Source organism: Solea senegalensis, linkage group LG4 (assembly GCF_019176455.1).
Source record: "Solea senegalensis isolate Sse05_10M linkage group LG4, IFAPA_SoseM_1, whole genome shotgun sequence".
NCBI classification, from domain to species: domain Eukaryota; kingdom Metazoa; phylum Chordata; class Actinopteri; order Pleuronectiformes; family Soleidae; genus Solea; species Solea senegalensis.
The window spans coordinates 17719893-17746635 of record NC_058024.1 but is presented as its reverse complement, the minus strand read 5'-3'; the positions used below and the strand labels follow the sequence as shown (position 1 = coordinate 17746635).

The 26743-nt window shown below is 41.2% G+C and overlaps 1 protein-coding gene across 5 annotated transcripts in view; it reads right to left on the bottom strand.

Annotated features, from left to right (window-relative positions):
* Window positions 1-26743, bottom strand: part of ephb2b (eph receptor B2b) — a 110600-nt gene that overhangs the window by 41749 nt on the left and 42108 nt on the right. For all 5 annotated transcript variants that reach the window (XM_044023558.1, XM_044023560.1, XM_044023561.1 and 2 more), the window contains exon 3: window positions 18548-19232. In XM_044023558.1, coding sequence (XP_043879493.1) covers window positions 18548-19232 — 685 coding nt within the window. The remainder of the gene's footprint in view (window positions 1-18547; window positions 19233-26743) is intronic.

Sequence of the window (26743 nt, the reverse complement as noted above, 5' to 3'; positions counted from 1 at the left end):
CTTAACCTTGTATATGTGGCACACACATACATGGCTGACCAAAACAAGGACAACATAAGTGTGAAGCACTGCTCAGAATGTCAGTGGCAGCTAAAAATATCCCATAGGGAAAATACTGTATTAACATATGACTACTGGTATAAACTCATTTCCCCACTAACTGACCTCATTTCTCAGATATAAAGTGAAAGTAGAGTATTTTCATGCTTTCACCTTTTGCAACTTTGTGTTTTATTATTAAAACGTTTTAAAAAAAAGTCTCATAGGGAAATAACTGTAGCTAATGACACATTCACAAACATAAATCTATTTTTATTCATCTTAAGTCTGTAAAGAAATGCAGATTTCAGTTTTCCAAAGACACATTTTAACTAATGGTGCACAGATGGTAAAATTCTGGTCCAATACCGAATACAGATGTTTTCAATGGCAATTTGGTAGATAGTCAAGAGTATAACCTATACTTGTGTTGTTCTTTTGTCTCAGGAACAACAACAAATCTTCATCATAAATGAATAAAAGACATGTTTTTCAATCTTGCATCTTTGAATAATCGCTAATTCAATCATGCACGTTTAGGAAATGACCTTTACGACTACCTGTACGATTGTTCATTTATTTACATATATTCTATTTAACCATGTAATCTTCCCATTGTGCAAGAGGTGATGTTGGCGTTCTTGTTTGAATACTTGGCACTATGTCAGATGCAGCACTGCATATTTCGTTGCATTTTCTTGTGCAATGACAATATAGGCATTCTATTTTATTCTAATCACAAAGGTAATCGTTTTAGATAACTGCATTCTCTTTTCCATTATTCAATTAGACACCCACATAATTATGTATCTGTATTGGTAAATGGCAATAGGCTGATAACAGGCAACGAGGTGAATATTGATGTGCAACTGTTAAACGGCACACCGGTAATTATACATACTTTAGATAATGAATGAGACTATTATCTTTCCATTAGCCAATATAATAATAACTCTAGTCACACAGACACTACATGAAGTGAGACTATACATACATATCTTGCCTTATAACGCCTAAAAAACCCCACTTCAGCCAGAGATAGTGCGTCACTGCCATGTGGCAAATGTTAGTTTGATTCAAACAACACTGGCAGAGTGATTCTGTGCGAGACCACAATGCTCTCATGGTGATCATCAGGTCATAAATACCAAAGGGGAAAAAAATCAGTGAAAACTATCTTAACCACAGCATTTCCATACTGTCTGATAACTACCATCTGTCAATAGAGGAGGAAACTGAGATGAAAGGGAAGTATCACTGGAGCCATGCATGCAGCACAGTAATAACGTCTGGAATTTTCACTGCAATCCCATTTTCTTTACCCCCCTTTCCCTTTTTTTTTGCGCAAAATGTGGTGTGGTGAAATTACAAGCATCTGAGCCAACACGTATAGCTGTACTCTCAAGGTACGAATATGAACAAGGCTTGAGGGTGGGCGGTTAGGGGAATAAAGTAGAAAGGGTCATTTCATGGAGGCAGATCACTTGACAGCTTGCTCTCCAGAGGATGACGGGGTCCAATCAGGTTGCTGGTGGACTCTTCGGTACGCTGGGCTGCAGATGGCTGGGGTGTGGCAAGAGGCAGGCCTTTTTGTCAGCATTAATCTCCATTTAAGATGCCTTGTCAACCCTAAGGATCCACATTGCACAGGGACCAGCTACCTTGCATGTTCCATTGTTAGTAATGAATGATTATTATGTTACTTAATGCAAATAATGGCACTAAAATCAAATTTATGGTATGGTGCTTTATTATGTGGTCACCAATTGATGTGCAGATGGGGTACCTAATTCAGTTAGATTCTGTTGTCTACGCCATATGGGTCGGAATTAGCAGATATATACATGTCTGTTACAAAATAGTCAAATTCAAATTAATTGAGCTCAATCCATGTTGTACATCTATTAGATATAAATAGCTTTGCAGCCCTAATTCACAAGGAAGAGCATGTCATTACATTTATGTTTTAAAAATTTAAATGTGTTTACCTCTCTTTCACCAATCACCCTCCACCCCCAACCAGTGATTTTTCACTTGTTTTTGTGGGTGTTAACATTGCTGCATGGAGTTCTGGCCTGACTTAACATTGCATGCAAGCTGAAAGCAGACACACTTAACTTTCACTGTCATGTGACACCAAGAATAAGTTGCCCCTAGTGCTACTGTGTCCCGACACCCGTCTTTTCAGGCACAGCACGGCCTGAGTGGGTGTACTGTATAGTTTCAAATTTGAGACAGGTAGAAAACGAGGAGACTCGGATGTCACATTGTTAAGCTGTCGTTGTTGTGACAATCGAAAGAATGCGGGCAGCACCCACACCCACCAATGTCCTCATGGGAACAGGTCACCTGCTGCACCACAGGATTCACCGAATATCCCCACACTCCAGGAAACACCCATCTCTGACAAGATTGTAGAGGTGGTGCGATGATGAGAAAAACATTCCTTTTACCTGTGAGCCGTCGCACTCATGGACCCCACTCCATTCAAGCTCTATGCCACCATTCTCTAAGCCCATGATTTATAAACGTATTGGTAAATTGCTTGTGTCTAGGGCTGTGTTTGCATTACAGAAATCAATGTGTCTGAAGTCTCTATGAGATTTGACGTGGATATGTCAGTGCCTCGGCTTCCAAAACCCCCCAAATGTGCCCTTTGCTCAAGGACAGCTAGTTGCTACGGTAACGGGAGCCATTTCTATGTAAGGCAGCTTCTTCGTTCCGTTCCACAGGCTGCATGCGGACCTTGCAGCCCTGATCACAGCCTCAGACTGCTGATGACAGTGGGACTGGGTGGAGGAAGCAGAGTGAGAGAAGCGGGACGAATGTAAGATAAATAACCTCAGGTACCTGCTGAAAACGTATGGCAGGCAGGTCTAGAATTCACATTAATGTCTTGGTGGAGATAAGAAGCAATACAGGATGAATTATGCCGCCCAGTCCGTGAAATAAACAACCCATTTAAGTTTCCTCAACATTCTGGAGCTGGACAAAAATATCATCAGCTTTATGTTGATTTAGATCTATCCAATCTGGTTCGACAGCCAGCATCGTCTGCCTTGCATCCTGGACAATACAGGTGAGAAGCAAGCAGGGAGAGACAGCAGTGGTGGCAGGAGCAGGCAGCTGTTAGGACTGTCATTTTTTATTCAGAATTCAATATTATTTTGAATATGGGATGTAAGGTTTATGATGGAACTGTACCTGCTAATAACCTGTCTGTAAGGCGGCAACATCTTCATGGTCTATGTGTACAAATACGCAGAGAGCCATACATACTAATCCTGATCAGGTTGACAAATGTGTGTTTCTGGCAATTATTATCACTTGAGCTGTTTGCCTTTTTGCATTTATTTAAAAACTGTTGGAGCTTCCTCCTGTTGTCAGTAAATTCCCATTTAGGGAATGTTTATGCCATCCTACTCTACTGAATGTTGTTAGTTATGAATTCTCTAACGCTAGCAGCATTGTTAATAAAGCAAAATTGCGGGTCATTATAAACTAGTTTGAACTAGATTTTTGGAAAAAGTGACAGCCCTAGCAGCTGTGGTGGTGTCCTTTATGCCTGGAGGCAGATGTATGAAATGGCTGACAGAGGCCATCACTAGTCTCTATATGCCTGTTTTTCTGTCTGTCTGTGTTTGTAAAGGACAACACACAGAGCAAAAGAGAGCAAGATGGAGCGAGGAAGGGGGAGGAAGGGGAGAATTCAGCAGAATCCAAACAAAGCAGCAAGAAGCAGCTCCAAGCTCAGTGACAGAGGCTCCCCAAGGTGCGGTCTCACTGATGGACAGGTGGCATAAAGGGGCTGCATGTTGTCCAGTCAAAGGGGACAAGGGGGTAACACAGGGAAGATGGTGGGGGTGTGAGGGGAGGAAGGAAGGGGACTGGCATTGTGAGGAGCAGCTGGCGCTGAATCCTGCCACTGTCCCTGCGTAACCCTCTAATGCACACACACAAACATGTAGAGAACACACACATTCACATACAAACACACTTTAAACAAAGCACGAAAGATGAAAAAAGTGCCCCGAGCCAGTATGTGAGTATCATATTCATAGTCTGGATTTTATATCTCCAGCCATCTCTCCCCAGTGTGTTTTTATTAAAGATTATATCAGTTCTTCTGACCACAAACATTTAGTGAGGCAGCAGGGAGTCTCTGCGAATTCTTATCCATCTGATCTACAAGAAGAAAAAAAAAACAACAGCTATAATTTGCCTATTTCACATTCATGCATGAATCCAAAATGCTCATGCGCATGCTTCACTTGAAACAAAGAGAGAACATGAACTCTCAACAGCCACTGATTTTTCTTTTAGCAGCAAGTACATGTATTTAATACTTCCGTATTTTAAAATCGAATAAGAAAATCATTTTCTGTCTAATGACTGTGACTTTCAGGGCGCTTAGAGTACAATGAGGTGAAAATGTTCCACTCAGCCAGCGGTAGATTCTCTCATCATGTGAATAATAAGCTCTTGAAAATTGAATGCATGACATGACATAACATGCCACGGAAGATAAAGCAGCCAAATATTTCACCTAATATGAAGACTCAAAGATGCGCCACGAAATCACACATTTACAAAACACAGAAAACCTTATCCCCCGGACCACTACACCTGTGCCTGAACAAGCTGCTATTGTTAGTTGGCAATTCGTTTGAAGCCTTTAATGGCTGTTGTGTAGAGGTGGAATACATTAAATAGCCCAATCATGGCTGCAGAGTGAGGTGGTGGTCTTAGCAAATTATACCGAGTGAATAGATCAACTAATTAGCCTTTAAAAACGTCATTGATTCAGCTAAAACAAGGAATTTGTGAGCTATTCATTGGTCTGCTCTGCGTCTTCTCCCCCCTCTATGACTACATCCTTAACCCTGATAAAGGAGGGGCTGGCCTGGATGGTCTCCCTTCCATTTGTCCTAATCAATGGAAGCTGTTCAGCACAGACCCAGGGGGTACGTGAAATTAAGTACCCAACTCACACAGGGAACGCGCCAATAGTATAGTGTGTGTATGTGTGGTGCTGGGGTCCTCTGTTACCTTGGCAACTTCCCTGCTAATGAGTTCCTCCCAGAATATAACTCTTCTCCCCTTGATAAGACAGACTGCACCAAAATGGCTGCACTTTAAAAGAAGTGATATTTAACATGGACGGAAGTAAAAGAAAGAATGGGACACAACTATAAAATGTTGTTACACTCACAAGTTGCAACTGTTTTTTGTTTGTTTTTTTCAAGAAACACTGATTCATTGTATGTTCACAGTCCATAAATTGACCGTGAGGTGAATATCACCAGATACTGTTTAAAAGTCCATGTAAAGATATCAGTGCACAGTGCAAAAGTCAAAATATGGATTTGAATATACATAGCACTGCAGTGAGTGTGTAAATGACTGTACACTGCAGCAGGTACTTCTGCACCATGATAAAGTTCAATTTGCTGTGTAGAGTCTTGGAGAATAAAATATTTCATTCAGTTTCTACCTTCAGCTGTATTTCATAGAACAAAACAAGTGAGGCAAGAAAGTAGGTACTTTCTATCAGGGCTAAATGATATTGTGGAGGTGATTAAGAGAAGAAGTGAGCAATGTGAGGGGAACATTAGACATTTGCTGATAATTAATTTTAGATATGTCTTTATATTTCATTCAAGGGCCTGAATGTTCCCTCACTCCACCAGTGACTGACAATCTGCACTTCACCAACTGGTACTTTAAAGAGGAGGAAGTAGAGGTTTCTTTTTTATGTGCATATTGGGTTTTTGTTTTCACTGCAAGGCCCATAAAAGATTAAGTTCTGATGCCGTGAAGCTATTTTGCAGTTTAAGCATAAAAGCATAACTCTGCATAGTGAATTAATTTGACAATTTATGAGGTGGGCAGTCTGATGATTTCATGTCATGCTCATCTTGAAGATAATCAACATCTGAGTAATGTTGATCGTGGAGTCTTTGGCCCCCTTTACACCTGTGATTGGACTTTAATCGGATTCCGGGTGATAGTCGGTGGCCCCGAGCACGGCTAATGTGACTGCGCCGACATAACTGCAAAGTCTCCTCCACTGTCGTCGGCTTCCAGCTGCAGTAGCAGTCTGATCTATACTGTGGACAATGTACACGCATGTTAATACCAGGTGTAATTGCATGTGTGAAGTGCTATCCGTCACAGAAAAAACATTCTAATGCCAGGTGTAAAGGCGGCCTTTGTTGTGTAGTGATCAGCACTCTCAAAACAAATGCGACAAATCAGATCAACCACTTTAAATTGAAGCAACTGCAGGAGCATGCCAAGATTATTTTGTTTCAAGAAAACGGTGCCATCCATAGACCTTAAGACACTGATGTCCATGCCCATTTTAATGCAATCCTGTGTGTTATGAAACTGTCTTTTATTTGTCGATGGCTCACATCCTTACACACTGAGGTTTAGCTGCAAGCCTAACACTATGGAGCAAGTGGTGAAGCCTACACGTCAATCATCCTCAGTCAAACAGGATTAGTCATATGGTTAAAATTCACAAGTCATACATTTCACATGCAAACCCATATAACCCCAACACAACCCATCTAGCCTGAAGGCACAGGTTTCTCCTTGCACAACACGGCAGACTCCAGCTCTACATAACTGACATAGTCATACTGAACAGCATATATCCACACTGACGTTAATGCTGGTTAAAATACAGAGTGAATGGCAGAGTGGATGCTTCTACATTTTGGGGGACAGCTTTTGTACTTATTCATAAGCTGACAGTCATGCGAGTCACCAAAGCTGCGTTTGTTTGTGTCCTCCACAGGCCCGCGATTTACAATGAAGAATAGAAATGATTGAAGTGTATGATGTATTTACAGACACTAGAAACACCCAAAGCAGGATCAAAATCCAGATTTGTGGCCAGGGCAGTGAAGGTGAAGGTTAGTGAAGGTGTTAGGGAAGTTAGGGCAGCTTGAAATGACCTGCAAAAAGAGAGACTGGCAGATTAGTCTTGGGCTCCTAGAGGCAGCAGGATTATCCTAGTGGGGGTCATGTCATTTACACTCAGAGTAAAAGCCCTTCCATAGCAGACACGCATGAAATGGTACGGACATGTTTTAACCCGGCTGCAAAATATAAGATAAGTTTGGTTTGACAAAGCACTAACAGAAAGGACTCAAGTAAATGTATGTAACGTGTGTGTTAATGGTTTGGCCTTCTTAAACCGGATCATCTACGAAACTAAGTACAAAATTGTGTGCAAAAACTAATTCCACCGCACTGGCATAGACAGTGACAAAAGTGGACGAACTGAGTAACAGTTAGTCTTTATTTACTGCATGGAAATTTGCTGAGGAAAATGGGAAGGGGATCCATTCAAGACCTTTGATTTACAGAGCTCCGTGAACTTCTTAAAGAGACATAACTAGTTGATCAAAAACTAAAGTCTGACTTGTAGTGCTGGGTGGTGACGTACTGGGTGCCACCATTTCCACAAATCTATTTGATTCCTGTTCACAAAGTCTCAATTTGATTTCTGGTTTGATTCAAGATACATTTTGCTTGGAGATGAAGGATATCCTCAGAGAACTAGACACTTTTGTCTGACTTCTCTGGCTTCTAAACTATACTTATTTACTCTGACATGAAACCATACATGACTTTAGGCAAGGCAGTGCCTTCAGTTGAGGACCTTATGTTGGTCTTGCCATGTTTTCAGCTTCACTATTCTGCCATGTGGACAGATCTAAGACTAATTGGGTTAGAGGATAAACAAGGACCTCATGATTTGCTTAAACAATATCAGTTCATTTAACTTAAGAGTGATTTTAATCAGGTAAATAAGTAAATTCTTTTAAACCCAGCCAAAGAGATTTCCAATCTAACTGATATGACACACCCTCTTCCTAATTCTATGTAGGTGTGGTATCTGTACCTTATACCTGCTATATTTTTCTATTCAATACAGAAGGTCTTTAAGGAATGTGTTACACATGGCACTACCAGGTGCCTGCAGAGAGGTCAAATACCTTCTTATCAGCACACCAACAGATTCGGGCTAGACAAGCTCAATTAGTCAGCATTTAGTGCAGTCTATGAGGGGATCATGCTCTCAGCGGGAGGCCCATATCAACAGAACCAGAGAGATGACAGACAAGCCAGGCCAACAAAGGCCTGATTGTGGCGTCGACTTGAAGGTCGGTGAATTGGTAAAGAGCGAGGAAGGACTTATGCTCTCAGGGGTTTTGTTGTGGGCCTGATAAGAATCTTCCATCTGAATGACAATGCCACTGTAGAAAGTCTTCGGGATGAATTACTTCCATTGAGGTCAAAATCCTTAAATGAGCATAATGGAAAAGAGTGCCCATAAATGACTTTTAAATAAAAGACTGCTCTACTTAATTTGATGCTTGAGTGCATTTTATGCATTGTTTCCTTCTGTATATTTTAGCATTAACTGACAAGGCCAGGCAGCTCGCAGTGTATCTTTGACAAGGCAGCTGTGTTATCTGGAAGGAATTAAGATAAATAGTGAGATGTTTGGGCATGCTACCCCACTGTTTTGATAAAACAATGACAATGATTCTGGATCTCAACTGCCTTGGATAACATAGCATCGATCCTGTTGGTGCCCATCCCTCTTGCAACACTGCACTGACTGATAGCAAAGTACGTCAGAGCCATGATTTCAATCATAGTTAGTCATTCACGAATGGGAAACCTGCCTGCTGGCATGGTGTAAATACAGATGAAATTCAAGCCATCTTTTGCCAAGCTTTCATTGGCTCTTTACCCCTTTAAACCCTGTGAATGATTGTTACTTTATGACGCTGCTTGCAGACCCAGTAGATTGTCCTAATCTGACAACTTTGCACCATGTCTTGGGTAGACAACACCTGATGGCAACGAGAGCACACATAAACATTCGCTGTAGTGATAACGATTTCATGAATTTGATGCTTTAATATGCACTTCTCACAGGATTGCAACATAGAAAATACACGTGACCTTGTGTTTCCGTAAGGCCTTCATGAATACATGATGGTATCGTAACAACTGAGGTGTATTTTGTCTACACCCAGTCTGAACATGTGGCTGAGTCTTCTTCCCTCTGCAGCCCAGAGACAAAGAGTGCAGTGGAAAAAAAAAAAAAGCTTAACTACAAGCAATCTGTTGAAATAGGTCATTATAGCAGAGGCATGCTGTGAATGCACCACGTCTCCAAATCAATACATGAATTGCTATATTTAGTAAGAAGGTCGCAAGGAGGAGTTATCAAAGCTCGGCAAGGGATGAGTGACATGAGTGTATCAGCCTGATTTAAGCCTGCGTCTTTTTGGATGTAGATATAGAAGCTCCAAAATGTCTAGTGGCTGTTTCTGTCTGTGGAGAGTTGAGATATTCCTCATGATGACTGAAAATGTCACGTGGTGCTCGGTGTGAATGTCATAACATTAACCTTCAAGGTGGTACACGGAGATTAGATAATGACGGATCTGTGTTCAGTGCGGTATTGTTATGACATAGTGGGCATGCAAAATAATACCAGAAATAACAGAAACCCAACATTTTAGCACTCACTTAAAAGCAGAGACACGATGTACATCATATTTAGAGTCAGACAAACCATTCATCACCATATGGTATTAATAACACCACGACCATGCGGATGCCAAATGAAACGCCAGTTGAAGTATTTGAGTTATAGCCCCCAAAAATCCAATAAAAACAGAAACCTGTACTGTATATCGGCACTGACGGACAAAATCCATCATGTGAAGTAACCGATGCCATTGACATTTATGTGTGCTAATTCACATTTGAATTTACTCCCTTTACAAGTGCATAACATAATGTACAACACAATATAATGTGATTAGGAAGTGTAGAACCAGTCCACTGTATCAAAACTTTTTTTTTTTCTCTATGATGCTTTCACATCAGTTCTATGTCTCGTTTTAACTCTGTCCCCCTGCTGAGCTGACAAGGTCTGTCTTTTTGTTAAAGCCCAAATCCTCTGCATCGTCATGACGTAGCACAGCGGAAAAAAGGCAAGGCAGAGAGCAGAATCAAAACAACCTCATTAATAACTGTGACTAATGTATTCCAGACGGCTCTTTAAGCCTCTTACTTCAGAGAGAAGAGACGCTCATATTGTGAAGGGAGGCAGCGGTGGTCCTGGTGTGTGTTGAGATGGTGCCATACCGAGTCATTTGGCAGGATGGAATGAAAACACCCCACACATGAAAATGCGTTCCCCCCCACCTAAACCACCAGAATAATTCTGGAGAGACCACACAGCCTTGAGATGACCATAATAAACCAGAAAACTGGTCCCAGCACGAACTGAGCATTTCCCAGGCATCAATACACTGCGAGGCCAAACAACTCTTTGTATTAAACACTGCTGGGTGGTTAATGTCTGGTCCAGGGGGTTGGGTGTATGATTTTTCTGTTATCTGTCTTTGTCCATTGAGCTTCTCTTTGACTCATGTACATTCAATGTACAGTGCAGTGAGGCCTTGATTTTGAGCAACAAGAAATCCTGAAAATAATGTATATTTCTTTCTTTTTTAACAAGTCAGTACAAAAAGTCCAGTAGAGGTAATGGATCGCCAGGCACCTGTTTGCTTTGTAGAGAACTATCGTTTCAGAAACGACACTTAAATAAAGAACGGTTAAATGTTTTGTGTTCAATGAGTAGAGAAATGTACCAGTAGAGAAGCGATTGATCTCTAACTTACTGCATGTCCTTTGAAAAATGATTCCTACTACACAGGAAGTAAATGTTATTGTGTATACAATTACCCGAGGTAGAGAAGTACGTGAAACTGAAAGGCAATACTTTCGCTTAATAGAAAGAAATTTAACAGTAATTACGGTCTAATTTTCAAACATGATAAGGATATAGGAACTTTATGATATCCCAGCACTGCAGTTAAGCTCACACTGTGAGGTGAACAGGAAGAAATTGTTATTTTACCACACAAGGCAAAACAGAGTAGCCTTCTCATTAGGCTGTTGTTTAGAGTCTCACCTCCCCCTACAAATAAAGTCAGTATAAACAGAAAATCCCTAAGGTTTTACTGTATAAACTGGGAAATTGCACTAATCACAAAGCAAAGACCTAGAGCTAGGAAGGAAGAAAAGGGAGGAGAGTGAGAACACGGTGAGATTACTGTCATCCACAAACCAGTGGTACAGAGCAGACTATAATGTACTGGGAATATTTTAACTAAGGATTAGCCTAACAGATTGTCTATGCCTTTCATCTTCAAATCCATAGCTATAGAAGTGGTATCCTTTAGATGAACCCAGTTCTTTACAAGATACAAATTTAAAAAAAATAAAAAAAATCCCAAACCCCTCCATGTATACTTTTCAGCTGAAAGCACAGGAATTCCACAGGAGAGGGGATTGGCTCATTATACGCAGTAATTTATTCTCTTATCTGCTTCCCATAGAGAAGCTAAAAGTTTTAACATCCAGAAAATGTTGTAAGAAGTCAATTTACAAACCCAAGCTGTGCCCTGCAGCAATGGAACACGATCCCCCTCAACAAGGCTTCAACAATTAAACCAAGCCACTGGAGCCAAAACTGTTTTTCTGCCCAGCTCAAGTCCACTCCTCCTGCACAATTAGTCCCAAATGAGAGCTTTGATAAACAGGCAAAGGTAGGGAAAAATATTAAATACTGCAAACAATATGGCTGTCTGACAAAGCCAGAAAAAAATATTCATGAACAGTGTCAGTCTGTCCACAACCCAGTCGGAACAAAGGCCTTTCTACATGGAGTTTGCATGTTCTCCACGTGTGTGCGTGGGTTTTCTCCGGGTTCTCTGGTTTCCTCCCACAGTCCAAAAACATGCAATATGGGGATTAGGTAAACACACTCTAAAATGACTGTCGGTGTGAGCGTGACAGTGGTAGAAGTTGAATGAGTGAGTGAGTGTCAGTCTGTTTGTCATTTGGTGGTTTAAGCTCTTTTGTCCAGTCTTAAAAACCCTTAATCTACATGATGAATTGTAATCCAATTTGCTACTGATGTCTATGGTGCTAACACAAGGAGTCTTTTGTAAAGCACTGATCTTACACTAGTTATGAGCAGGCTTAAGTTTTGTTTGCTACATAGACTCATGATTCCAAGTTGCTAAATCTTTGAATTTTCTCTGACTTTTTTGTATTGCGATGCAATTTGGTACACTCATGCCATCCTAATGATGAATTGTTATTATAAATGGATTTCTGAGTGTGCAGGCATTACTCTTCTTGAGTCTTGACAAACGATGTGATGAAGCTGTATGTCTACTGAACAAATTGTTATTCAGTAAGATTCAGTCAGCAGTCGGAAACATGGAGGTAAAAGATAAAAGAATGAAAAAGGTAAAAAACAAAGTACTCGCGGAGTGGTTGCACTTGACAGTGGAGAGTGGACTTAGCTCAACACTGACGGGGTTTTAGTGGCATGTGTCCAATTTCAAACTCAATAACCACTCAGATACCACCCAGGGAGGGAGATAGGAGAAGTTGTGTTTGCTGTGTTGCTCCAACACAGCAAAACATTGAGTTGACATTAGCCAGTGGTCTTCTAAACATTTTGGAATGAAATCCCAAAGTAAAATAAATCTCAATATAACCTGCTTGATTTGGTTGTTGATTTTGCTCAAATACTGCGGAGGCCCCAGTGGCTAGATAAGTCTTGTGTAGACACAATCACCTCATGAGATTCAACAAGTGTATGTGAGATGTTGCCCTTTAATCCAAAGATACTCTGGGAATCTGCTGTTTTTTCTTACTTGGTCCAAGGCGCTAGAATTAGTTGTTAATTAAACTCGGCCCTTTTTGTCTTTTTTCCCTTCAGGAACACAGTGTACTTTCCACATCTAAATCACTTTGTTTGCCAAATACATCAATGCCCAGGAATTTGTCTGAATGACACGGACAGAGAGACATATCGACAACTCAGGAGATTTACATTGCATACCAACTCATGATATGATTTAAAAGCAACCTCAAAGACTCCATACAGAAAGAACAACAATTTATTAAAAATATTTAGTGTTTCAGAAAGGATTATCAAGAATTATATTCAGGGCAGACAGACAAGAAATCCCTCAGCAACCATCAAAACTTCAGAGTCATGAAATATTGGCGCTAGAAACTGAATCCACTCAAGTCTTCCTTTTAGGTTTCTCAAAGGAGATGATCTCTAGCTGTTATTGCTGCAGTATGTTGATGTGGGAGTGATGCATGAAACGCTGATAAGAGAAGATGAGAAAAAGACTCCAGCACTTCATGTATCATTGTTAATATTTCTCTCTCCGTTGTTGCCTTTTCATTCTGATCCATCTCTACCCCTTCTTCCCTCGCATGCTCCACAGTTCCCGACTTTGACCCATAAGTCGGGGTGCATTTTTTGGACAGATGAGGAGGCTGACTTAATACTACGCCAGCTCAAACAATTGAATATTTACAAATGAATGCATTTTATAGGACTCCAAACCGTGCTCCGCATGCTACTACCTCACTGCCAGATAGCTAACCTTCACTCAGTAGCTACAATCAAATTAAACTGTGCATGGAAACGTACCGTCTACCTTGCTGCAACAGAGTGACGTCCTTTGAGATTGAATGACCTTCCTGTGTGAAGCAGAATATACTGGAGGCTCAGTAGTCTATTAATGAAAGACCATGGGGTTAACTCTGCATGAGCAATTAAGCTCATCTGTTGGACACTGGATGTCAATGGAATGGATAAACTTTGTCTTCGCTCTTACTTTTAGAAAATGCCGTAATGTAGGTCAGCGCCATACAACACAAGACACCGCGATTTTCTCTCACTGTTGACCGAGTTGTAATACATCATTGAAAAACAAGGTCACTGATACTCAAGAGGGATTCCTGTCTTTAACAGTGAGCCCGATTGCTTTTCATCTTTTATCCAGACAGATGCTTGATCCATCAGTTTCCCTTAGCCCAGAAAGCAACCTGAATCCTCTAACAGGACACGGGTTGAGGACATCTGAGAGCGAGAGGGAGAGAGAGAGAGAGAGAGAGAGAGAGCACATGGGGATGTTTTGACAAAGCCCTGGCCTTGTCCCTGATGAGAAAACAGAGGCACATATGGACGAATCACTACACAGTGCCAAGCTAGCATTTCATCTGTCTCAGTACATCTTGTCCACTGCAAATGTATCATGAAAAAAAAACAACGGGGTTAGAAGGTTGTCACCAAAGTCCTTTCGAGGAGAAACACCGGAGAACTTTCTCTAAGCGCTCTAGTGTCTCTTGACTTCGGGAGTGGCAGGATAAGGTGTTACAAGCAACAAACAGACCTGTAGGACACCTCTACAGCCCATGACAATACGGTCTCATCATGGAATAATAAGGAGTTTGACAATGGGGCATATGGAGCAGAGCCTGACGAGTGTGAAAACATATGGAATACATTTACTGGCTTAACAGGCCATGATCTTTGAGTTTAGGGGGATTTGCAGGGATAGTGGGCCATGTTATCACATCTACATATGATAAGCCTACTGTGAAAACAAGGCTGATAACGTGTGTGTGTGTGTGTATGGCTTTGTGTTCTTGAGGGCGCACATGACTGCCTGCAGCGATTTTAATTTGTGTGCTGTAATAATATAAGAGCTATGCATGTGTTTAATATTCCAATTTTTCGCTCATTAGACTCTTTCCCACCTCTCCGACTTTCTCTTTCTTGTTTTCTCCCTCTCATTCTGTACGGATGTGCGCAGGCTACAGAGCAGACAAAGAAAAAGAGAGCTCGCAGGCAGGGGGATAAAAAAGCACCTGGCCATACTGAAATCCCATCACAGTGGGTAAGAGAGAATAAAGACTCATGGATGTCCCCTGGGGCCGGAGCAGACAGAATGACATGTCTTTGAGTTTGCCCATTACCCTCCTGCTGAGACAACATCCTATGCTATGTATGGACCAGAGAAACAACATCTATCTTATATACATCACAGGATCATAATTTGGGACTAAATGAAAAGATCAGTAATGGAAATTGAATCATGTTGTCTGAGATGCCATTTAACAGCCAAATGGTGTCGTAATGAACATCTGTTCAGGCACTAATTTGTTGTCCTCGTGTTTAACTCAACAGCTCATATCATGCAGCAGAAAGAGCCACGAATCTGAGAGAGTAAATGTAGCTTTTACTTTAGCACAATATTGCATGACTCCTTGTTGTAGCAGTAGACTGTTGACATTCAGATCTCTTATTTTATCCCCCCTCGCCTTTTCTCCCTCGATCTCTTTTCTACTACAGCCGGATGCAAAGCTTTTTTTCATCTTTGTTTGCACAATGCACAGTGCAGCAATATCCTTGAGGGGGTGTGTTTGTTTTGTTTTGCTTCGCGTCTTGCTCCAGTGCAGAGGACAGTCATCCAGTCATCAGCGTGGCTGTTCCCCACGTGCGCTGTTAGTCAATTAGGGCTGCCATTAAAGACGGAGGCACCCAGGGAAATAAAGAGGCAGCAGCATGGGTTTGTCAGTGCTATACTGAATTCCACCCTGAAACCTTCTCCAGACGAAGATACTGCAATAATTGGGATTCTGACAATGGGGTTAGGGGAGTCATTTGCTGCCGTTGCCTCCTCCCCTCTGCTTCTCCAAGCAATCATGTCTGCCCAGTACCTACCTTTGCATTTGATCCCCTAAATGTGTTTATCTACAACCACATTTAGTTGCAGAATAACTGAATCCTTTCCTCCTAATCTAATTCCAAGCAGCTACTACTACAAACCACTGATGTAGACCTGACAAAGAGATTGCCATTAAAAGAGGTCCTGGTGTTCTCCACACTGTGACCTCAAGTCCTTATCATTCATGTGACTTACTGACTCACTGCAGAGCCTGTGGTGCATGTGTAGTAATTTGCTATGCTCATTACACTTTATATCTGAATCTTGAAATAGAGTCAGTGCCCGTGACAGTGTATATCTGCCAGTGTATCAACATGTTTTTTTTGTAGAAGTAGAAATTGATTTGGGGAATGTTATTTGAAAAATGTAAAAAAAAACTGTAGGACAAATGCAGAATGTGCATTATTCCACTACATGAGAGAAAGAGCATACAGAATATGCAACAGTTGCACTTTTCTGTGCTGTGTCACGCTGTGTGATGTGATATATTAAGTGTTCTCCCTTCAAATGAAGGCCACAAGGTCACACAAAAAGTTTGTTTTATGCCCTTGCTTCTCCCCAAATATAGTCATTTATAAAAACATAACCAAGATATGAATCAAGCTGTTGTTATCACTGTGACAGATTGTCTCCATGTGAATCTTCATTGCTCCATAACACGAGCCACACTCCCATTGTCGAGACCCTTGAACTCACAATAGCATGGGTTAGATGATCAGATTACAGTGAAGAAACACACATGGCCATTGTTAGGAGAGTTTGCAATTCCAGCCATGGACATGGCTTTCATTGTGCCCCACTGAAGAGAATTCTTTTCAGTCAGAAATGAACAGCAAGAGAAAACAGGACCTCATGTGTCTCTGTGGTGCACCATCTCCTCAAGGCTCTGAGTCGAAATCGGATCTCTCTTTTCAGGGCCATCTCTACTGAATGGCCCCGGTGTGGTTCCTTCACTCCCATTACTTCTTCGTCAAGAAACTTAATCTCACTTGTAAGACAATCACAGAGAAAAAGGCCTCTGCAATTTGATGAGCTACTGTCAATATTTTGACAGATTGCATGACAGCATAATTATTTGCCAGAATCCCTGCCAGGAATTTAATTGTAACGTGCATAATTACATGTTAAGTTGCAGGCATGCTGGAACAAAGCATGGGTTGTGTTATTAATATTGCAGTACATATCATCCCTTTTATTTGGGCTGCTTCATGCTGTCTCTGTGGCTCCATAATCCTGCTATGAAAGTGGATATCTCTTACAAAGCCTCTGAGGGCAACTCTCAAAAATCAATTCATTAGCCCATAATATCAGCAGGCAAAGACGCATCCTTCATAGATCAATTCCTTATCCAACTTCTGGCAGATGAAAAGCAGAGTGGTTGACCACAGTTTTGAGCACTGATATCAGCTTCCACTGCTGAGGAAGCTGACCAGAGAGCGCAGACCAATTTGTGGCAACTTTCCATCAAACAGGGCTTCAGAAGAATAGAGACTAGACGACAGACCATTGCTACAGTCTGAGTTGTGAGATCTATGAGCTCTGAAGTGGTCACATCTATAACTTTCCCGACAGCATGCATATGAATAAGAAGTGGCTGTGATCAGTGGAGATTTGCCTACAGCGGATTGCAAAGATAGTTGGGTTTTTTTGTGTGATCAGAAGTTAAAAGATGGGTGAAATTCTACATTTTTTTGTGCTCAGGGCAGTGAGGATATAAAAACAATTGATGTGCTTTTCCCTGCTGAGTGGACAGCATTTAATTGTGTAATCCCATTTAGCACAAAAAACCCACCATGACTGAGAGGCACCTCTGAGATCTGACAATCCAGCACATGCAGATAATTACACGTAGGTTTAAATCGACAAGCAGATTTGTTTAATTATGCACGGATTTGACATCAGAGTGGTTTGCTACAGCACAGTAGAGATCGTCCCATGCTTCTGTTAGGTCTGTAAACCTGAAGGAGGAGGAGCTGGTGCTCGTCCTCAATAGAAGCCACTGAATGGCCTGGACTCTTACCCTGCCAGAACCTTGAACCTTGAACCTTGAAGGGGTGTGTGTGTGTATGTTGTGGTAATTACCACCACCCATAAGAGACAGCAGCACATATGTAGAGGATGTAAAGCTGATGGGTGGTTTGTTGTGCTGGGCTGGAGCAGCACGGCTCCAGTCTGCAGGCTACACCCTGTGATGCTGTTTGAATCGATCAAGATCTCTGAGCACGTTGACTAAATACCACCTGCCAGAGTGTGGATAGGGCAGGGCACAAGTAAATGCTGGGTGCACTAATGTGTCAAAAAAGTCGAAATGATTTTCCTGAGAGGAATTTCCAGCTGACAGGTAAATGCAGGTAATTCTGAAAATATCCTCTTTGTCCCTGGCAGAAAGCAGGGAGCATTTACCAACAACACATCGGGAATGGGATGTTGTAAATTCAAATTATGTTCCCTGAAGCATTAGTTCTATAAAATATGCCCAGACAGCTTCTTCTCTGAAGGGCCATAAATGTTGTGTCTTTCAGTGGGAAATTGAAATATGCCGGAAAGACCAAACACATAATTCCATGGCAGTTACACACAAAACGTGCATTTGAGGTATTTCTTTACATCTGGAAATTTTTTTTTTTAATAATAATCATTTTGATTTTGATGTTCTACAAGGTCCAAGAGAGGAACAAGCAATTTGCTCTCTGAAAAGCAGCTGAAATTCATACCTGTGATGTCTGACATGATGTTCATTTATATGTAAAAAAAAACCAACTAAATGGAACACCTGAATTTGAATTAACAGATCCCAAAAACAGTTTCCAGTGGAGAGTGCCCTTCCAAACATAAAGTACATTGGTACATACCTCGACAAACGGTCCCATTCTCCACAGGCTCGTTCCCAGACTTGCACATGCAGCGCCCGATGGGAACCATCCATTCTCCATCTCCATTGCAGTAGAGTTTAATGGGCACATCCACCTCTTCTGCATTAGGGATGCAAACACCTCGCGCAGCAACAAGGGAGGTGCTCTCTGCGCCTGAGAGTGTCTCCTGGAACAATGCCCCGTTGGTGATGATACGAGGACATTTCCGGTAGAAGACACGCACAGCAATGAGTGACATGCAGCCACCGTAGTCTTGAAAGGCCAGGTAGAAGCCATTTCTTGACACAGGGCCAAAACTCCGAACCTCCGTGTTGATCTTCATCACTCTGCCTCCTAGGTCCACCTGGGAGAAGCTCTCATCTGCTGCAATGGTGTCCACCTTGATCCAGGGGTTCTCCATCCAAGCTGGTGAGGTTCTGGTGGCTGTGTCAGAGTCCGATTCGTAGTAGTACAAATTAAATGTCTCTTTGCAGGAGCCCGGAACGTTGGGGATGCTACTGCAGTCCCTGACTGAAAATTTCATCTCCACATGGATTCGCTGTGCGCCACGGCGCCGGATGTACTTTGTCCGAACCCAGTTGTTCTGATTGTTGTCAAAAACATTGCAGACCTGGTACGTCCGGATGGTGTTCATGTTTTCATCATAGCCACTCACCTCCTCCCACTGTCGGTGAAGAACAGACAGAAAAAGAAAATTAAGCATTTTTCATTCCACTTATCTGGAAACACTTTTAATGGAAAAAAAAATACATACAAAAAAATGACTGAGGTGGTTCAAATGATTAATTTAATTAAGTGAAATCCAGCTGTGAAGCAGTAAGAGCTTTGCATGTTTCCAATTAACATAACATGTCATTAAGTCCCCAGTGATACCTACTTTGCAGCAATAACAAGAATGTTTTCATGTGCATGTTATACTTTGCTCACTGGCTGTGCATAAGGCACATCTGTGATGAAATTGATGACACGGTGCAAAGAAACGAAGAAGAAACTGTGTGAACTGATGCCTTCGAAAAAGTCCATGTGATCAAAGGAGAGAGCCTTTCCCGCAAGTCCTTCATTTTCATGAGGTACTAAACGTAAATGTACAACGCAATCACAATTTTGCTTCTCTGAAACTGACATTTACTTTTAAATTAGCCTTTAAACCTAGTCAAGTAAATAATATTTTTTTTACAAACCAATATTAGCTCGAGGAAGGATTTTAGGACAAAACAAGACATTAGGGTTCACTGAAAACTGAAATAACCTTTGGATATCCAAAGTTGAATGACATTTTTTATGAGAACAGCTGCTCAATCCCAGTTTTAGGAGAAAGTAAGTGAATTATTTATATATTCTATGAAGTACAGCCAGCAGTGGAAGGTGTCCTTGGTTGTCACTTTAAGGTTATACATATGAGAAGCTGGAATTACTGGTTAAAAAAAGTTTATTTTTCAGCATGAGCATGAGTTTCTGCTTGAAGAAATCTAGAAAAGTATGAGACCTGCTTTCATGTCTTCTATCCCACTGCCGTGTCCTCTCATTGACAAAAAACATGCACATACTGTAATGCTTTAAAAGAATCGCTTGAACACTGCGGAGACTCTGGTTTATGTGACAGCGTGTCCTATTTTTATTGTGTCTTAATAGGACACATTCATAGCACATACAGGGATCGGTTACTGGCATCGTAATGAAAGTTTTTTTCCCCCTGTAGTGAAGCAGTAAAGAAAAACATGACACAAGTTTTGAACTAAACTGACGTAATCATATTACACAAGTAATCATTGTAAGAATAATCAAAGTACGTTTCAACCTGGGTTTTCTGGATACACTATTCTACGTGTTGCACACCGACCGGAGTACTTGCTCTGGTCTCCAGCCTCCAGATGCAACCTCTGTGGTTTCCTCCCCATTGGCCCTGGATCAAACATGCTTTAAACACCATGTGCGCTACCTACTGAGCAGGTTATGACCTTGACCTCAGAATTTCAGCTAAAGAAAAAAACAAAACACTCTTCTCAACCCCCAAGGGCCACTTTGCATCAGCCTACACCCTCTGCTGCTTCCATAACTTCACCTCCCCCTTCACTCTTCACTTCACAGCTGATATAATTTCTCAAATTAGAGCCCACTTAGTGAGGATTTTGACAGATTCTGTTGGGTCAGGAGAAGAAATTCACTACAGCATGGATACTACGGCCCGACTCAGCCCGGGTTTGAACTAAAATCCAGAAATGAGTGTCATAATGGGGCCGGCCTCTGTCACATCAACTGACATGGTAATTTCAAGTCCTTTTAGTTAAACGTAGCGTAGAATATAGTTATTTCAAATGTTTTTTTTTTTTGTTTTTGTTTTTTTAGTTGCTTCACTGAAATTACAGTATAAACATTTAATAAATATGTGTATATTAAGTAAGAATTAGTGATAATTTATACAATAGAAACTGAAAAGTATTCAGTGAACACAGGCTATTGATGCCATCAGTGGTGGATGTTAACTTTTTCCTCCTCAACAACTCAAAATAAACCACGATGGTTGGATTATGTCCAGAGATATCAGTGGTTACAATTAAACAAGATTTATAAAGAAGGACTGACGGCCGTTAATGGTGAGTCTGAAATTTTATTATACTCTTAAGTGCCGATAACTAGTAAGGTGTGTGATTTGTGTGCGTGTGCATTATGGCACAAGAAGTTGGTTGTAAAAATCTATTTTGTAATTTGTCATTGTGACTGGCGACTTTGTCACTGGCTGCATTCAGAAAAAAAAAATCATGGAATGTCCTGTCAATATTCGGTCGGGGTGACTTTTAGAGTCAAACTGGTATTTTATGAGAGAACAGCTTCACTTCTTAAAGTTCCAGTGTGTACAAATTAGTGATATCTAATGGTGTGACTGCAGATTGCAACAATTAGAGTCTTGATGTAAACATTCCTTAACAAATCTCCTCTACTCTCCTACTCTGTCTGCTGTATCCTCCTTCTTAACTTGTTTATACACTGCATGGGTTTATGTGGGCATATATGATGTATTTTGCATCGTAAGCACTCACTTCAAAACATTTAAAGCATAGAAACATTATGTGTCTTTTGGCCCGAGATGGCAGACATCATCATCATCATCCTAGGTCATGAGCAGCTATTGACCTTCCCACTTGTTGAGGAGTGTTGGGGAGGCCATGGGCCAATTACGCAAGAGCTGCAGACCACAGAGCACAGGACAGACACAATTTATTAAAGTGAATGTGCAAACAGGTGGGAGTTGCTGCTAATGAGGAATATAGAGAGGGGATACTGCAGGGGCTAGTGTTGGCAATGATGTGGGGGAGGAGGCCTAAGCCAGGCTGAAAAAGACCCCAAACAAAATGTGTTTTGATGGAGGGCCCCTTTTTGTCCTGTCCTGGCCTCTTTGGCCCGCTTTCATCACAGCCACTGGAGGGAAGCAAATGAGGCATAATAAGAGCCTAACAATCAAGCACGGAGTGTGAAATTAGAAGAAACGTCTTCGTTTTCACAGATTTTTCCCCTGGCTCTTTACCGAGAGTGTGGTAAAAGGGTGGTCATGTGTTGTAAGTACAGAAGGTGGAGGTAACGCTGGTGGTGGATGTCAACATGGATTAGTTCGAGGGGATGAGCTGCCCTCATGATTACGAAAAAAGTCCAGTTTATTCTACCGAGATCCTGTTATGTTTGAAAAAAAACGTTGACTCTGAGTGAGGTCAACACAGCCTAAAGAGAATATACAGTCGATTGCTATTTAAAATTAGACATTTTCTCAATGATGAACAGTGTAACAAATATTATCAAGTGCTCATTAGCATTTTAAAATAATCTGGGAAATCCTTAGGTGCAAATGATTATTTATTACTGAAGACTTCAGTGTATTTTTTTCTCCAAATACTACTGGTAATGTGTACTTCCATCCTGTGAGAAACCTCACACAGAAAACCACAGCCTCGTAATAATGAAAGAGCAATGGTGTGAAACAGAACGCACGACTGGCTCCAAACAAAAGCAAACTGTTCAATGTTTTAATTGCTCCAGTCTGGGTCTACTACTTCTATGTCGATCAGTGACTGTAAATAATTTTCAGTGTTAGGTTTAACCTGCTGGGTGTTACCCATCCATTATTCCAAGCAGACTAAAGCAAACCCTAGGAATCTTCATCGGGTAATAATTGAGGTTTCAAGAGAATATGTCATTTTTAAAGAACAGACCTGTGGAGATTAGTTTATGAAAAAATCTATTATTACTTCACTGTCTTCTAAAGTCTCTGTGCACCTGCTGTTTAGATAAAGCATTGTTACAGTTACATGCAACTGGCCTTGTATTATCAAAACAAATTCCTGCAACTTTATCTATATCAGAATCTGATATTTAACCGTTTGTGTGGATGCTATCTTTACTTGATGATCTGTAGAGTTTGTATACAGTGTGATGCTAGGGCAGCAATACTGAGAGACGAATGTTGAAGTGAATATACAGTATGTGGTAGACTGTTGCTGTGCCAGCGGATACTGTTATGTGTCAGCTGCTTCTCTCTTTCTAAGGTGTTACAGTTCAGTGACGTTTACTGAAAATGAGGTGGAGAATCAATATCTCTGCCACTCGAGGTTCAGCTGACTCGCAATCCATATGTCTCAATGACAGTAGGTCCCCGCTTTATCTGTAAAGTCAAGTGGAACAGGCAGTCAAAGCTGATTTATAGATGTTTCCCCTATAGCTGAAGCAACTCAACAGATAAAGCTGGTTATTTATAGCAAATAAAAAGCACGCCCAAGGACACAAACTTCAGGTGTTTATATGTCGACCTTTGGGACAGTTTTAGCCCTAAATACATTAACAACACCCAAAAAAGAAATAACTTAATCCTTAACGAAAACAGTGGAGAAAAAACAAGCAGCAGCCACTAACAGTCTGCCAGGAGACCACTGGTTGCAGATGTGCCGCCTGTTATCTCGCTCTATCAGGACTATATACTCACTCAAATGCATTCACACTGCAAGTATAGCACAGTCAGGTTGTCGGGTTTCTTAATTTCCTGTACATCTGCACAACAAGTAAAACTTGCCAGCGCACATATGGTCAACAAGTCTGTTGGCGGCAAAAGGTTGACCACAGCTCCGCTCATCACGAACTAGCTGTCAACGACCAGTCAGTCAGAAAGTCTGGCAAGCAGCAATGGATGAGCTGCTGATGGTTGGTACAGTCATTCAAAGCAGCTTGAATGGCTGCAAAAGTGTTATTTTGGGAGAATAAAGGAGGAATCGACCCCAAAACTAAGGATTGCATCCATCAACTATGATTCATATTTCATTGAGTCTATGTCTAATTATTGATAGACAATGACAAAGCAGCACTGGAACAAGTATAAGTATACATAGAAATATTGTTGTAACATCTACAGTGATCAGAACAGTGAAACATTTAATAGTTTCATTGTTTTGACATATCATGAAGTGAGTGTTTATCACATCATGTCATTTCAGCGCCTGAATTAACCTGAACAGGCGTCATGATCTGCAGGCACATTACATATCACTGACAGAAGTAAATAAATTATTCACACAAAAGCAGGGGGAAACGGGCCCAGTGGAAAACTCCCGGGGAACAGTTGCTCTATTTGCAGTTGTGGGAAATCTGTCAGAGCAGGAGTGGTGTCCCTAGAGGGACAGAGGACAAATGACACCCGCTCTCTGCATTCAATTACTATGAGAGAGGCCATGGGAGCCAAATCCTGCTGCAGAGCAGGCATCATATAGTGGATAAACTAACAAAAAACACACAGAGACTTAAGCAGAGCAGTCAACTCCAATTACCATTGTCCACTACGTCATACATAGCATGCAAAACTAGAGGAACAAGTCTACCTTTTACTCCCTCATCCCACATAGTTCCTCCAACATAGCTGCACACACTTAAATTGTGAATCATGGCGAATTAGTGGTCACTTAAAAATCCAGCGAGACCAATACAATGAATTTCAGCAAATTGCTTGTTAAGAAGTACACAATGTCGGTCTGCCACAGATGCCCACAATTATATGTGAGTTACCTCAATCTTATTCCAAAGGAATGGTAGTACAATATGCAGCATCTTTGATGTTACACAGAAATACGTTGTTTTACAAGCATTTATGCCCCTGCAAAACTCTGCTGTGTCCCCATGTGACGTATCCCGGTCCACGATAAACTAGCCCACACACACACCTCCTCATATTTGTTCTCTGCCTAAACAGGAGACCTCAGCTTTCCTTCCACAGTAGCTTTGTGTTTGTTACTCCCTGCAGCCAGACGTCCATTTCTAAATGTGTGCCGCTGTCAGTCCTTCAGTGCAGGAGCGAGGGAGTCAGGAGGTCTGACCTGATGTTCACACACCTCTCAGCTCCACTTGAGGAGAAAAAACATTGACCACTTAACCCCTGTTCTAATAGCCGGCTACAGTATCTATAAGCAGTGTGTTACATAGCAGATTCTCAGTGGGTCAAGAACTCTGAGTAGGTTTCCACTCCCTTTCTCTTAAACCTGTCATTTTCATTTCATTCTGCTGGTCAGTGTGTGTGTGTGTAAAATCAATATCTGTAGTGTTTGTAACATTCGTGTGTGTCTGTGTGCACACAAGTGGGTCTCGGCTTTCACTCAGTCGCCCTGAGACACGTGTCTACATGACGGAGCAACTATACAGACAGCGCCAGTGTTGTGCATGTGTGGGTGGAGTGAGGCATAGGATACGAGTGCTTTGTTGCAAGAATCTGGAAACATTAATCAGAAGACACTAAACTTCCTAAACTGCCCCGGGACAAAGTCTGCTTGGTTAATATTGCAATAGGTGTGAATGTTTTTTTGGCATGGCTATGAATAATGAAGATGTCTTCCTTGTCTGGCTCAGGGACAACATACGTTTAGCTGTCACTTTACATAATTAAAAGGAAGAGCTGCCAAGCTATACACAGAGCGGGATATAAAATTTGGTTTACACAAGCTTAAGTGTAGTACTGTTTTCCATTAAATCACTCTCTAAAAACCCAGTGGTGAAAGTTAATTTTATAGGTCTATTTGGAAGGATTTCTTAAACTAATAATTTTATAAGCATTATTCAAATATCCTGTAAAATAAAAGACACCAACTGCAATAACACTTCTGACTTTTACTGTTACTTGTTTGCATTTCAACTGTGTCGCAATGTATCACATGTCGAGTTAGGATATATTTCATGAAGCCATACAGAGTAGTGAAAGCCAACTGCTCGTGCGGCACTCTGCTGGATGTTACTGATCCACCGGCTAAGCCCATGAAGCCATGCGTATATGTGTGTAAGACAATAGCTTCTGTAAAGCACCTCTTGCTGTTTTACAGAGCGGCACAGCGAGCTCTGTTTCCACACCTGTTGCCCTGGGCCATAAGGGACCAGCTATCCTCATCACTCTCACTCTTCACTTTCCTGTGGACTGTGCTTTTGACAAGCTCAGCCATATCATCATAAACCTTCCATGCCCACGCTGATAAGGCCAACCTATACCTGACTAAAGCCAGTGGCTAAAGCCATGGGCTTAGGGACATTTTTTTTCACCTTACCCCAAGATAGGGTTATAGCGTGATTGCATGTGGATGTTATTTAGACAGGAGCATTAAAATATCTATAGCTTAAAGGGCACATATTTAAACGTCATAGATAAGCTTAACAGGAACAATTTTCAGGAAGAGAAAAGTACCACAGAGTTGGGCAGTATACACCACATATTAATGAAACCCAGAAGATCTTGGAGAGTTTAGTTTTTAGATGTTTGAAGTTTTAATGTTTAGCAGTAGACTTAATAATTTCACTTCACATTTACAGAGTGCAACACACGGTACATAATGACTATAACCTTTTATTTCTACCTTTAATTATTAAAGTGTTCGAGTCTGAAGTTTCCACTTTATATTAAACCTGATTACAAAATAAGGGTTGAGTCAGTGTTTAGCTGAATCCAACATTTTACACAGATGAAAGGGAGATGTGATGTAAACTCTCTTTGGAGTTGGTATGCGTGTGCGTAAGCACGGTCTGGGAAGATTGGATCCAGAGCTGGCGAGAGAGAAGGAAAGGAAGCGTCTTTGTTCTTTGCTATTGATTGTAGGAATTAGCAGCAAGGAGACAACGTGCCCTCAGGTTGGGAGAGATGAAGTTGTCCTAAATTATAGCTGAGAT